Below are 15,235 nucleotides of genomic sequence, written 5' to 3'. Positions count from 1 at the left end.
AAAGAATAATATAATAGTACTAGAGATTTTGTAGAAAGATGATTGTAGGGGCAGCTGCCATACAGACAAGTAGTGCAAATAAAGCAGCAGTGCTCACGTGGCAAAGGAGCTATATTAGCTAGGCACTATACTAAGGGCTGTTGTTCATATAGGCACTACTATGGGTGTCCATTTGCTTCTAACTACCAATTACCACCGCCAAATGTGAACCACCCATTGCAATCGACACCATCAAAGTTTCGTTTACTACTAATCAGTCACTCATATACTAGTAGGCGTATTAATTCAACACTTCCAACAAGAAAATGTATGTATAGTATGACATTATGACATCGAAAATGGTACACTGGCAGAGCGTTGTGGTTTCATATAATTGCATGGTCTGAACTTAAAAGAGCATATATTTTTTTTTATCGAAACAATGTTACAATTGTTGTTTTTCCCTAGGGATCTAAACTAAAAAAACAGTGTTTGCACTTTGCAGCCCAAAAGTTAATCAGGCGCAAGAAAATATCTACCGAAGCTAGGATTGGAGCATATACTGCAAGATTGCTAAACAAAAAAATTGCATGGTCGAGTAGCTAGTGAGGTCTACACTTTGATGGCAAAATTTGATATTTGCATGGTCCAAACTTATGTTAGTCGCTCTCTGTTTTTTTTCAATTTGACATTTACAAGATTTAGATTTTAATTGTCAGAATTTTGAATGAAAATTTAGAAATTACTATCTAAAGCTGATAAAATATGTTTTCCTTGTTCAGAAAGGGATCTAAATGTAAAGAAAAGATTAGTCCAACAAGAAGAGCAAAAAAAATTATGTTATCTGCTTTGCATAAACGTGGCTAAAAAAATAATTACTCCCTCCATTCCAAATTGTAGGTCTTTTGGCTTTTCTAGGTTATCTATGAACCTAGAAAAGTCAAAACGACCTACAATTTCGAACAGATGGAGTACTAGTTACCAGATAGTAAAATGACACAACACGTATATCACATATAGTTGCTTATGCAAATAAGAGTCTGATTGGTTTGTTGCCAAATTTTTGGCATGCCAGAGTTTTGGCAAGCCAATCTTTTAGCTACTATTTGGTTTGGTACCGAAATTTGGCAACTTCTCCCTTTTTCTTACCAAAATATTGGTAAGTTTTTTGCCCAAATGGCCCAAATTTTGGCAGGCAAGCAACCAATCAGGCTCTAAGTACCCAGGGCCGTCAAACACACAAGATTGTAGCCGTTATTGTATTATAGTAGTGCTTCCTCGACAATATATAATCGATCAGTGTCTGACGAAGAGGCTGTACTCGACGGTGGCGTCGCCAGTACTGAGGTTAAAGGCATGCGTCCTGGCCTGCGCATACCCGCGCGCCCACCTGAAGACGCCGGTGCCGCCGACGACTGCCATCTCCCTGACGTCGGCGCCCACCTCGTTGCGGCCCATGATGGCGACGGAGCTGCCGTTGTACCTGCTCCCGCCCTGGAATACGAAGGTCATGGCCATGGCCAACTCCGGCACGTCCTTGCCGGCGCTGACGTACGTGCCCTGCGCGCGGCCCACGAGCCGGGAGGAGCCGAGGTCGGGGCCCTCCGTGAGGGGGTCGTCGATGACCATGACGGAGCCGAACAAGGTCTTGGAGGCGTTGGTCGTCGCGGCCCGCGCCACCTTCACCACCGTAGGGTCCGGCCCGCTCACCACGTCGTGCCAGTACACCTTGATGAGCGTCTCCTGCTCGCCCGCCGCCGCCACAGAAGCCGTGATCATGGCGGACAGGAGGAGAGGGAGGAGGAGCGTGGCGGCGGCGGCGGCGGCCATGGCGCGCATGCACTTGTTGGCGGCGGCAGCAGTGGTAGTGTTGCTCGATGATGAGTGTGCTGCCTCGGCGTTGTATATATATATGCATCCGGCAGTGAGCATATACTCCATTCGTGCAAGGTGATGCACGCGAGAATATTTTTATCAATTCGTGTCGTATCTGCTGTTGGCCTGTTGAGCTCTACCACGAGTAAACAATTTCCGCGTGCATGGCGCGGCGTAGCGTAGCGTGTTGGGGCCATGGCGGTGGTTACGTTTCTCTGAAACGTTTGGTGATAGTAGTCCTGACAAATGCATGCATACTCCTAGCAGAACGCAGCGATCAGATAAAGCCATTCAGATAAGGAAGGCATGCAGGTGATGCGTCGTCCTAGCAGGAGCATGTATATATCTGAATGCCAGGTAGGTTATAATGGGTGGAAATCAATTATTAGCACATCAACACCAGGGACGATGTCGTACCAGAATGCTAAAAGGAATGCATGGATCACGTTTTTCTCTTTTCACCATCTCGAATTCGAAGGAGCTCGTGATCCATCTATCGATGCTAGCTTGCACACATCTCAGCGATCCATCTCCAGCTCGAACGTACTCCAAATATATTATTCTAGCTAGGAGTCCTGACTGCTATGTCTGCACCGAAAATCATCTTCGGCTCTGATGCACCCTTGCAAGCATGGCCGTGAACTCAGCTTATTACTTACAAGGAATCGCGTCAGCCAAGCTTGAAGATACCACTTATTCACAGTGGATATTTGCACCAGCCTTAATAAGTAAGAAACAGAGTTAATTATAATCATATTTTTTTTCCATCCATGAATGCAAGTTAAAAAATATGAGAGTGTTCATAGCTAGTCCGTATACATGCATGTCGTTCGGGACGATGTTTTTATCTAGGTTAGAGATTAGGTCTGTCGAAATGTATGCATGTCGACACTCGACATCCATATGCAATTATGCATGCTTCATATATATGCGTCTAGTATAGTGATGAAACTGCATCATCCTCTGATGAGGTCTTTCGGTAGCAGTGTGAACAAGAATATTCTCACGTACGGGTAAAGAACCCAACCACAATAAACGCTGCTATGTGACTGTCGGAGCACTTAACACCAACAAGTCTCATATATATCCCCCTAACCCATGGCAGTATTAGGTACATCATATGAATGTACTAGTATCATACTTATATATGTGAACACACGTGCAATTTTGGCAGGTGCTTGGCATCCAATAGCACAACATATATCCCTACTAAGATACAAAACATGTTTTGTGTCACATGCAAGCAAGTACCGAGAACATCTCTTGTCTGCACTGCATATATAATTAAGAAAAGGAGAGCTGGCTAGCTAGCTAGTGCCTGATGGTCCTAGCTACATTGGGCAAACGATGATTTGTGTACACTCTCCACTGGACCTAAACTATGATAATGTTTTGGTAGGTAGCCCCCCTTCTAGAACAGGACCGATCGAGTGATCAATCATAGGACCACACTATGAACGTGCAAGAAGAGCCCCTATGCCAAAACAAACGAACAGTGTTAGGTTTTGGAAAGCTTGTGCTTTGGTGATGTAACGTCCGGTGACCATTTGGTCTTGAATAGAATGGAAACTCATCGATTTTTTTTGTTACATTGTCTATTTCAGTTGGAATTGTCATCTACCACTACTAGAGAGAATGTCCACACCGCCGGCTCATCACTGCCGATTTTCGGCGATCCGGCGGTCACCGCCGGCTTTTTACATGATCCTGCGGTGATAACTAAAACCGACAATGATATCATCCTATCACCGCCGGTTTATATTACGAGCTAGCGGTGATGTACTATCGCCACCGGCTTGTAATACAAACCGGCGGTGATGGTTGGTTCACGGATCCAAAATTTTTACCAATTTCAATTTTGACTCAACCCTCGCGTCCGGAACTCACCCAACAGGCCAACACCCACTCGGCCCACCCCCCTCCCTCCCCACCCGACCCCTGTCCTTCCCTCTCTCACACCACTCTCCCTCCTCTCTCGCCACCCCGCTCTTCCTCTCCTCCCTCCCTCCCGCCGCCCTCTCCTCCCCTTCCCTCCTCTCGTGCCACCCCTCTCCTCCCTCTCCAGAAGATGCCACTGCCCCTCTCCTCCCCCCCTCCGTGCACCCCTCACAGCTTATGGCTGCAGTGACGAGCAGCAGCGGGGCAAGGAGAGCGGCGGCGGCAGCCCGCGGGAGCAAGAGTGGCGACGCAGGAGGAGATCCGGTGGCGGCAGCGGCAGCTTCGAGGAGTGGTGACTTCGAGAAGCAACAGCGGCAGCTTCGAGGAGCGGCAGTGCAGGAGGAGATCCAGGAGCGGCAGCCCCCCTCTCCTCGTCTCAGATCTGGTGAGCTGCCTCTCTCTCTCTCTCTCTCTCTCTCTCTCTCTCTCTCTCTCCGGTGGCGACGGGGCTCTAGCAGGGCATGCTGCTGGGGTGGTGGCGGCGGCAGCAGCGGGGTGGGAGCATGCTGTCGGTGGCGCGCGGTGGCCAAATCCGGTGCTGCATGGTGGTGGGGTGGGAGCGTGCTACCGGTGGCGCGCGGTGGCCAAATCTGGTGCTGCATGGTGGTGGGGTGGGAGCGTGCTACCGGTGGCGCGCAGCGGCCAGATCCAGTGCTGCATGGCAGTGGGTGGGGTCCAAATTTTTTGTTTTTTTAATATGGCTTCACCGCCCGGTTCTACCCCCATCACTGCCAAAATTGATACGACGGATTCAAAACTGACGCTGACGCTGATAAGGGATTGGGGGCCAACAGTGATGAAGGTATGTGTAGTAGTGTACCTACCCTTTCAAAGTTCAGAAAATCTTTATATGCTATTGTAAATCTATGCGTTCCCTTAGTGGATTTTCAGATATTTGCGTGGTACTTCTAATGCTTATTTGCAGTTTGGGAAATCTAGAGATGGACTTGTCAGCTATGTTGATTATGATTATGCTGGTGATTTGGAAAAAAAGAATTCTCTCACAGGTTATGTTTTCACCATTGGTGGTTGTGCTGTTAGTTGGAAAGCAAGTTTACAGGCTACCGTTGCTTTGTCCACTACTGAAGCTGAATATATAGCTATTTCTGAAGCTTGTAAAGAAGCTATTTGGTTGAGAGGTTTATACTCTGAGCTTTGAGGGATTTTTTCTTGCATTACTATACACTGTGATAGTCAAAGTGCTATTTTCCTTACTAAAGATCAAATGTTTTATGAAAGAACAAAGCACATTGATGTGAGATATCATTTTATTCGAGGTGCTATTGCTAAAGGTGATGTTAAAGTATGCACGATAAATACTCATGACAATCCCACTGATATGATGATTAAGCATGTTCCTATAGCTGAGTTTGAGCTATGCTCAAACTTGGTTGGTGTTAAAGTTTAAGTCCTAGTGACTTTTGGCGTCGGTGATTATTTATTATTGAAGTGAGTTCATTGATGATACTTCATTTCCTACAAGATGGAACTCATCTCAAGGTGGAGTTTGTTATCCGAATTATAATGTGAGTCTTGTGGGGACGCTTGGAGGGCTCACGGTTCGGGTTATGTGATCAACGAAATTATTTTCGTATTTGACTGTAGTCAGTTTAGTCCACCCTATATATATATATATATATATATATATATATATATATATATATATATATCTTGTAAGCCGCACGGGAAGAGCAAGACGACTCATTGTATTCCCTACATTGTAACTCTCTCATTATAGTGAAGATCGCCGATTGGCGTCCGTGGTTTTTTCCTGCAAGGGTTTTTCACGTAAAATCGTGTCTCGTGTTTGATCTTATTTTCGCATTATTTGCTAACAGGTTGGAATGATCTGAATTGATGTCACTATGCTCCATTTCAAATCCCCAAACCCTACTTCTAATTTTTGTGGAATACTTCCTCCATTTCAAATCATAATTCATTCTAGGTTTGTCCTAAGTCAAACTTCTCTATCTTTAACCAAGTTTATTAAAAATACACAAATATCCGTAACATCAAACTATTTTCATTAGATACACAATATAATATATATATATATATATATATATTCATTGTACATTTTTTTATGTTGTAGATGCTAGTATATTTTTCTAGAAATTTGGTCAAAATTAGATAAGTTTGACTTAGAGCAAAGCTAAAAATGACTTACAATTTGGAAGAGAGGGAGTATAGTTTACTTTCTTTAGTAAGATTTGGCTCACCTGAGATCTAGAAAATTTCTGTTTTTCTTTTCCAATTAATTAACAACCTTTGCTCCAATTAACAACCTTCACGTCTGAAAGGCATCAACTTTTGCACATCTATCCATTTGCTTTGGTTCCTAGAAACTAGTACGTACATGTCATTATTAGCTGAACTTGTATTTTCCCTTGACATATGTAAGCTGAAATGACTACACATATGCATCTATGATGAGTCGCTGCAAGAAGAAGCAGTCAAGTAGTGTAGGGAGAATAATCATAGTAACATAGGTCGCAGTAGAGGGTCCAGGCGGGCAGGTTGAGCATGTAGCCCATGCATGCGTACCTACCAAAGCGGTAGGTGGCAATCGGCCTCAAATCGTCTCATCATCATCAGCACCATGCGCCTTACCTACCACTCCTGCATGGCATGCTGCTGGTAGCCGTAGCTCCGAATCCTCTAATCGTCTCTGATTAATTCTCGTACGTAATTAAATTAATTTTAATTTGTCGCAGAACTAATTGAAGTCATATATAGCCAAATTAAATTATTCTTCAGAGTTCTGTAAATACATTCTTTTTTTTTTGCGAAAAAGAGTTCTGTTACTGTATATACATATGACTAACTAACAGTGATCGTGTGCTTAACTGTTTTGCTGGCTACCCATTGCTAGCTATTGATCTGCCTCTCTGCCGGTTCGTTTTAAAAGATTTATGTATGGACATATCCATGTTACATTATTCCTAAGAAGCCACTAGTAATAATACAGAAAATAATTAAGCAACGTGACTATGGCTTATTCATATGCAAGGAAAGTGAGCGTAAGTAGAATTCAAAGGTCAATGGACAAACGGCGTAATGCTCACTTCGGCAGGTGTGCACATTGTTTCTTGGATTGATCTGCTTCTTTTCGTCCCTACAAAATTGCTCCAATTCAGCAAGTTTGCTCATAAAAAGTGGAAGAAGATAGGGGCAGGTAAGGGCTACCTACCGATGACCCTAGTCAACTAATGTTAAAAAGTCGCTAACAAATATGTCCGGGGAGAGAGAATTCCAATGCCAAAAAATTAATTCAGCTGACATATATGTACATTACCATATGCCGAGAAATGTAGTCGATCGGCACCTCTAAACAAAAGGGATACAACTCCCACACAATTTCGATTCTTGCAAGGGATTGCTCAGCCAAAAAAAGTTCTTAATTCGCTTACCAGCTCATGATTGTTTGTTTGATTTTTGTCTACTACTGATCCCTATTCCAAAATGTAAGTCATTTTAATTTATCCTAAGCCAAATTTTCTAATTTTAACCATTTTTACATAAAGGAAATACACCAACATCTACAACCTCAAATCAATTTCATCAAATCCACCATGAAATATATCTTGTTATTGCATTTATTTATTATTTTAGATGTTAATAATTTTATCGATAAACTTAGTTGAAGTTGGATGAGTTTGATTTATGACTACGATCAAAATAACCTACATTTTGGAATAGAGGGAGCAATTCCTATGTTTGTCTAATCGAATATCTTCAGTTGGTGCAATTTTTAACAAAAAACATCAGTTCTTAAACATTATTGAGAAATGCTTGTTTGGGAATCAAAATAACATCGTTTGAAATAAAAGAAGGACGATCCAACACTATATAGCTGGAAATAAATCTGACAGAGATGGGAAAAAATAATACATCCAACACTACTTTCAATATGGAATGTAACAAGTTATGATGTTATGAAAATATTTTCCGTACAAATAAAATATGTAAAGTTCATTTCGTGTCTCTATACTGTATATAGTATATTAACACTAAATTTTTTGTAACTTCAAAAATGTTATCAATGTCCAAATCGTGTGATGATTGATATGATTAACAGATATAGGCACTACTCGGAAATACTAATGTCCAAGACAGCATTGCATGCATCTGTGACGGTAGAATGATACACCAGAGCACATTGATGGAACGGTTAGTCGAGGCAAGCCAACTTCTGAAGTCAAGAGCCATGCGTAGTTCTTTGCGTCTCATGGATGGTCTTTCTTTTTTGAATTGGGTTAAACACTATGGGTTAAATTTTGAGTGTGTCTGTAATAATTGATGCAGAATATTTTTTTCCATTATCTAAAAAACCAGAGCAGAATTTCGCAGAAGCACACCTACCCAGGAAGTGTGCAAATCCATCCCTAGGGCCTCTCGGTCAAATGTCTCGGAGCGATCAGGCAGGTTCAGTAGACAGTAGGCCCTCTTTCTCTCTCATCCTCACATAAACCACTCCCTCTCCCTCTCTGTCTCGCCACGCTCATCAGTCATCACCACCAGACACCTTCAGTTGATCAGCTCTATCGCTCGGTGTTGCCAAGAAGCATCAGGCATGGGGAGGTCGCCGTGCTGCGAGAAGGCGCACACGAACAAGGGCGCCTGGACCAAGGAGGAGGACCAGCGCCTCGTCGCCTACATCAAGGCCCACGGCGAAGGTTGCTGGAGGTCGCTCCCAAAGGCGGCGGGGCTGCTGCGCTGCGGCAAGAGCTGCCGGTTGCGGTGGATCAACTACCTGCGCCCCGACCTCAAGCGCGGCAACTTCACCGAGGAAGAAGACGACCTCATCATCAAGCTCCACCAGATCCTCGGAAACAAGTACTCTATGTTAATTACTACAAAGATTAGAGTTGAATTAGATTTCTGTTTTATTTGGGTCTTTTTTGATTCTTACGGTGGTGAAACAATCCAAATAGGTGGTCTCAGATCGCCGGGCGGCTGCCGGGCCGGACTGACAATGAGATAAAAAATTACTGGAACACGCACATCAAGCGCAAGCTCCTCGCCCGCGGCATCGACCCGAAGACGCACCGTCCGCTCAGTGTCACCGCCGCCGCTGCTGCCGCACCAAGCAGCCGTCCTGAGGACCAACCGGCGGCGCGCTCCAGCTGCTCACCGGAGACCAGCGGCGCCAGCAACAGCAGCGACGAAGAGAGCGGCGCGTCCGTGCCGTTCCGCTGCAGTATCGACCTCAACCTGTGCATAAGCCAGCCCAGCCAACAACCGTCCTTGCCATCTACGTCGTCACCGCCGGCGAGGAAGCAAGAAACAGAAGCCACAAGCAGCGCGACGGCAGTGGATGCATCCAGTAGGAGCTACTCAGACGGGAAGAAGATATGTTTGTGCTTGAATCGCCTGGATCTGCAAGGAGGCGAGGGGTGCACCTGCGGCCATGGTGGTCGGTAGTGTCGTAGTGAGTACTCACGAGTCACGATTCACGACTGCTGCTGAGAGTAGTAAGCATCTTTTGATGCTTGTAGTTAATTTTTCTAGTTAAGCATCTTTGCTGGCTTATCTTTTGTGCTTGTTCTTCACTAAAATATGTTCTACTTTGATGTTCTTTCCTGACTTTTGATGCATACTGATATTGCTACCTTTTTCTTCTCTTTGTTTAGTGCAACGCTCTTTTGTCCATTACTTGAACCCCAGATGCTTCTGCAGCATAGTCTTCTGAATCGATCGATGTCCATGGGAAGGGAAAAAGGTTAAAAAAAAACAAACACTTAGGCATACGTAACCACAAAATATTGATGCCATAAAAATATATTCTAGTATTTGAAATGTTTTCTCTTAACTCGTGGCATTTTTGTGTTTTTCCCCAAGGAAATACTCCATCGTTTGAAATTACAAAGTATATTTTATATCATTAGAATAAAGTTTTGACCAGCGATTGCTCTATTAGCATGATAAGAATCATAATCACAAGTTTTTTCAGTACGAATTGAGTAAGATCAATTTTTTGTACAAAAACTATGTATTAATGGAGTAAGTATTAGAAATATTAAAGCCTTGTCCTAATTAAGTGAAACATTCCTTAAAATTTATTTTTTTAATGAAAATATACCTTGTAATTTCAAATAGAGGGGGTACTATTTAAAATATGGTGGCCAATTCATTAGCTCTCTCTTACCTACCACATCACAAGTGTCCTAGCGGAGATCAAAGAGAGCGAGAAAGGCTAGCTATCTTCTTCATTAAGAGACACAACTTCTATGCATATTTATAAATACTATAGATGCTAACTTGTTGCACTATAGGTTAGTGGCAGTGGCTACGAGCATATATGTTGCTACTAAAAACTAACATGAGAACTAGGTAAAGAGGAAGCAAGTTAGCTCCTTGGTGCTTCGAGAAATAACTTAGGGCATCACCTTCAAAAGGAAAAAAAATCTTGAAGCATCAAAACCACAGAGCATGTGTACTGCTTCTACGTGTCAGATCCTAACCTGTTTGTAAAATGAGGATTTCTCAAAAAAAATAATTGGTATTTATTTTTCAATCCTAAAAATTCCCCTATATGCAAACATGTCATGTTTGATGAATTTCCTGACTGAACAATTTAAGAGAAGTTGTGATGTCTTTATTCAATGGCGGGAATGAGTATGAGTCTATGAGACAAATGTCCAAATAGCTTTTTTTCACAGATGTTACATCATTATAGCAAATGTATCCTATCGGACTTCATTCTAATAAATTACATTGGTATGTATTTGCTTGCCATGCCACAACTTTGAAACCTACATGCTAAAATTGGATTCAGCTAGCGACACGAAAATTTGGTAACTTCATAACACATGTTGTAGAACAGATTCAAAATTTTGCGAAGGAGGATATTAACTTATAGTCGATCTCATCCAGATCAGTATGGACCTATCAATCCTGACGTGTTAAGCATTGTGGAATGTCCATCAGAAAACACAAAAGAAGAATATATGTCTATCCAGTTTCCACACATGCATATCCATATAGAATGACTACAATACAATAAACACATTAATTCACATATTGAAACTTCATATAAAACTATGAAAGACTAATAAACACCTAAGTCAGTGAAGTTTTATGAGACTAACCGTATGCTTTCAATCTAGGCCATGTTTTGGAAAAGTATTCCTATGTAGGTTATGTATAGTTTACTTGTGAAAATGAAATTCAATTACTTTTCCATAAGTCCTGTGACGAGAGGGAAAGCAAATATTGTTAGCATAAATTTCTCTTAAATCTGCACACTTGTCAAGCTGCCATGTGCTGCTATGGAAGAATGGAAGTTGATGGGAAAAGGCAAGCTACTACTCCTGCGGTCAAATGTCATTTGGTCTTTGATACAATCTCCAAAACACAATTTGATTACTATTTTCTGTTTTAATATATCTGTAAAGTATAAAATACCATTAAAAAATACTTTTCAAAGAAAAGTATACTAATCTTATTTTTAAATATTGATAACCAACACATGTAAATAAGTAATCTCCAATCAAATTAAGTTAACATGGTGGTTGACTTATTTCCTCGCAACTCAAACACACTTATTTTTTTACTAGAGGGAGCAAATGAAATTAATTAACTCTAGCAAGCGCTAGCTCTGAGCAATCTAAACATGCTCTAGTCAGAGATAATAAGCCGTATGCTTTCTGCGTCAAGCTCAGCTGGTGAGTAGATCGATTAGGTAATTTTACAAGCTTTAAACATACAGTACTCCGCTCATGCATGTATAGCTTTGCATGGCTCATCTGGAACACAGAACCTCAATTGTTCAGTTAGGTCAGAGGATCCTAACTTTGCCTCCTTGTAGATCCAGACTACAGTAGTAACGAATAAGCGAAGTTTAGCCAGTAGTTTAACAGCTCAAAAATATGTCATTTGATGAGGTAACGTCACATGTGCCTTTATAGACGCTGCCAGTGCTTCAGGAATCAGGAAAGAGTAAACGAAAATCCAACAATTTTTACCATGTTCTAATATATTCTCTGTGACTAATACCCTGAAATGCAACCTAAACATATGACACTGCTGAGCGATCAAATCCAATATTCACTGATGTGGTGCAGCGATTTAAAAAAACCAAGAGAATCTTCCATTGATCCCTATCATATCATATGTGGCAAATGAACTATATGGTAGTGCTCAAGCGCAAAGTGAAGTGGCTTGGTGGTTAATTGGTTAAAATATCGGTTCAACAGGTACACTCCATTTTTCAGTGAGGTGAACACTTGTGATGCCATGACAAATTAATATCTGCCTGAGCTTTTTCTTGTACGTACCTCATCAACCAACCCTGGCTAGCTACCCCAGCTTCTAGAAGGGTTAGTGGCGGGCTTAGTGCACCCTCCATCTCTGATGTAACATGCCAGGAGATTCTTCATCTTTTTATTGTGCAGTTGATCAACTAAACGTACTGGCCATGATCTCAAGTCTAGAGAAAAGTGAGGTTGTACATGTAACGAATGCCTTTATCATCTATCATAGAACTTACGCCATTTTAATTTGTATGTTAATCAAATTTACTAAGTCTCAGTTCCTCTGAAGCAACCTTGAAAAATAAGAATCCCACAATCCTGACGGAGCATTATCAGCAAATCTCTTCTGTTTGATCTGCAAAAGGGTGAGCAAGGATTTTGAGGTAGGACCATGCAGTCAAAATAAAGCTTTATGGTTGTATATATCACACATTCAAGCACTACTTTTATGCCTCAAAATATAGCTATGGCACATGGAATTACCGTACTATCTCAAGCACACTTTAGCATGAAGTGCGGGCCTTATATGATATGCTGTTAGTGAAAGAAATTGGAGTTTTCACTAAGCTTTGTCAATGTCCAACTCATTATATCACTTTCACCTTTCCCACCTAAGCACAGGAGACGATATACTCTTGAAAAAACTTTAGGCAATTTGACACAAGGCTGACTGCACCCATTAGCATCTGATGTACCCAGTCACAGTCAGATAAGGACAGTTCGTAAGTCCATTTTACCATTGGTAGGGAAGTCACTGGGTGGGGTCAGCTTAGCTTCTAGAAGGTGAAGGCCCACAGACATCGAGCACTTTCTCAAGAGTGACCAAGTTTTTTGCCCCAACCTACTGAAAGGGCAGTAGAGATTTTTAAGAAAAAGGAATGTAGGGGCTGCTCATGCAAAGGAGCTAGCTAGTGGTTGTTCATAGGTGCCTGAGTGGTGTCATTGTGCTACCAAACACCAACTACCACCGCCAAATGGAAACCAACCATTGCAATCGCCATCGAAATTCTGTTTACTGATCAAGCACTCATGTATATGGGAGGATTTATCTAACATTTCCACTAGAAAAGAGTATGTATAATATGACGACATCATTAGACGGAAATCTACATTGTTACAGAGTCCTATCATGGTCTCAGATGGTTCATTCTAATAAATTATAACTATAATGTTCTAGAGAAACTTTAGCATCCATCTCGAGAAATCTAACGTTGGAAACAATGAAAGTACCTTGAAATACCTAATGAGAAGTACCAAGGACTACCAAATTGGTGGGATCAAGTACCAAAAAATTTCTTAAATTTATTTTTTTTTAATTATTTTTCAGATCAGATGGTGAACAAAAATCATAGACAAAAGTACCAACAAGTACCGGTGGATACTTTTAAACCACTGTAAAATAGTATAAAAAATTTCAGATTTATTTGCTGCTATATAACTCAAATAAGTGATTTATCCATACTACTACGTTATAAGTTCTTTTCTTTTTGCCTCAGCATCTACACAACAAAAAGATATTTGCAGCGCAATAGGTAATCAGGCGGTAGGGAAAATCTAACAAAGCAAGGATTGTCCTTACTGCAAATGGTTGCTGCACACACAAAAAAAAACAAATTTTGTTTAGTGGTAAGGTCTAGATTTGGTGGGGAAATTTTAGCTTTGTTACTTTTTCAACCTACATTAAAATAACTATATTTAAATTGTGGAAATATGAAAAAAATAGACTACTTTCTAAAATACTGGATAGATGTCCTTTTGGTTAGAAAATGATAGAAAAAAGTGCCAGTAGGTATATCGAATATATTTTCCCAAATCATTTTACCTTCTTTACCATGCCTCTGCTTCGTTCTCAATATAGATAGCTTTAGTACGTAGTTTTTTTTCTTTTTATGGAACATACTTGGATTTTGCATACCAGAGGACAGAGGTAGCAGCTCAAAAGGTGTCCATTATTATTCAGATTAATTTCTACTCTAATTTCTCAGAACTTCGAACAGTGTGAGAGGTATGCCAATCTTTGCTTTCTCTAGCGATAGGACATATGCAAAGTACTTGGGTTTCATTGTCTCAAGTAGCTATATCCTATATATAGGAATTATGCTCCTCAGGAGCAATAAAAGGCAAATGAGGACGATTATTATGAGACTATATATCAGGTAAATGACCTTTCGTCCACTCCCTTAAAACAGGTCAAATTTTAGCCCTTACATTAGTACCGATCCAAATTTAGGACCCCCGGAGGTCTTTTAGTACCGGATCGTAACACCACCCGGTACTATGTACTAAAGGTCCCCTTTAGTACCAGATGGTGTTACGACCTGGTACTAAAAGGTTTAGAACTTTTAGTACCGGTTCACAACACCACCCGGTACTAAAGGGGAAGTACTGGTGGTGTTATGACCCAGTACTAAAGGCCCTCCACAGATTACTTCAAAAGGAAATCATATCTACATCCATCACATGCGCTGCGTAGGTGGGATGACAAGGAAGGCTAGCGTGAGGCTTGAGGTCGTGGGTTCGAATCTTACGAACCGCGCACGACGCGAGGCTTTGTTTTTGGCGCAATGTACTAAATGGATCTCGTTAGTACTGGTTATTTGACCGGTAATAAAGGGTAAAGCCCCCCTCCTAGTACCGACAGAGCAATACCGGTTGTACAACCGGTACTAAAGGGGAGTTTGGAACCGGTACTGAAAGTGGAATCCCCAGTAGTGGGTGGCTAGAGAAATTCCAAAACAGATATAAGACCTCCTCCAACAGTTGTTAGCTCTTAATAAGCACACTACTCAAAACTAATGTGCGTCCCAAAACAAAGAAAGATGATTAGAGAAGATAAATGACTTGGCTGAAAAAATTGAGAAGTGTGCTTGTGAGACTATCTCTTGAACAAAGTAGCTCTTCTTTCTCTCCTCTTCATCTCTCCACCACATAGGACAATTAATAATGACATGGACTATCTAAGAGCTAGCTGACATGATCTTGTTGGAGGAGATGTAACACTCTTCCTAATTCTCTTGTGAACACACAAGAGCGTCGGGGCTTTTTCTTTCTACTAGTCCTCAACGATTTACTCAACATTTAAGCCAGAATAAGTACTATTACTCCAGAGGAATCAACGAGTCCAGAGGACCATTGCTTCTTTATTTTGGAGTATTATTTTGCTAGTTTTGGCATGATCGGCAATGGAT

At 41.5% G+C, this 15,235-nt stretch overlaps 2 protein-coding genes across 2 annotated transcripts; one reads left to right on the top strand and one right to left on the bottom strand.

Moving 5' to 3' along the window:
* Positions 1-973: 973 nt before the first annotated feature.
* On the bottom strand, positions 974-1,843 carry LOC101782490 (dirigent protein 22). Its single transcript, XM_004977179.2, has one exon. It carries the CDS (start codon positions 1,816-1,818, stop codon positions 1,276-1,278), a length of 543 nt encoding a protein of 180 aa, XP_004977236.2. The 5' UTR covers positions 1,819-1,843; the 3' UTR covers positions 974-1,275.
* A 6,443-nt stretch (positions 1,844-8,286) lies between these two features.
* On the top strand, positions 8,287-9,375 carry LOC101782078 (myb-related protein Zm38). Its single transcript, XM_004977178.3, has 2 exons — positions 8,287-8,628; positions 8,727-9,375. The coding sequence occupies exons 1-2, from the start codon at positions 8,366-8,368 to the stop codon at positions 9,214-9,216; spliced, it is 753 nt and encodes a 250-aa protein (XP_004977235.1). The 5' UTR covers positions 8,287-8,365; the 3' UTR covers positions 9,217-9,375.
* The last annotated feature ends 5,860 nt before the right edge of the window (positions 9,376-15,235 follow it).

This window comes from Setaria italica, chromosome VII, assembly GCF_000263155.2.
Source record: "Setaria italica strain Yugu1 chromosome VII, Setaria_italica_v2.0, whole genome shotgun sequence".
In the NCBI taxonomy this organism is placed as follows: domain Eukaryota; kingdom Viridiplantae; phylum Streptophyta; class Magnoliopsida; order Poales; family Poaceae; genus Setaria; species Setaria italica.
This window is presented reverse-complemented; position numbering and strand designations above follow the sequence as displayed.

Coding starts and splice junctions, on each gene's coding strand:
- LOC101782490 (XM_004977179.2), bottom strand. CDS start 1,818: ATGCGCGCCATGGCCGCCGCCGCCGCCGCCACGCTCCTCCTCCCTCTC.
- LOC101782078 (XM_004977178.3), top strand. CDS start 8,366: ATGGGGAGGTCGCCGTGCTGCGAGAAGGCGCACACGAACAAGGGCGCC. Junction 8,629..8,726: donor CACCAGATCCTCGGAAACAA/GTACTCTATGTT, acceptor CAATCCAAATAG/GTGGTCTCAGATCGCCGGGC.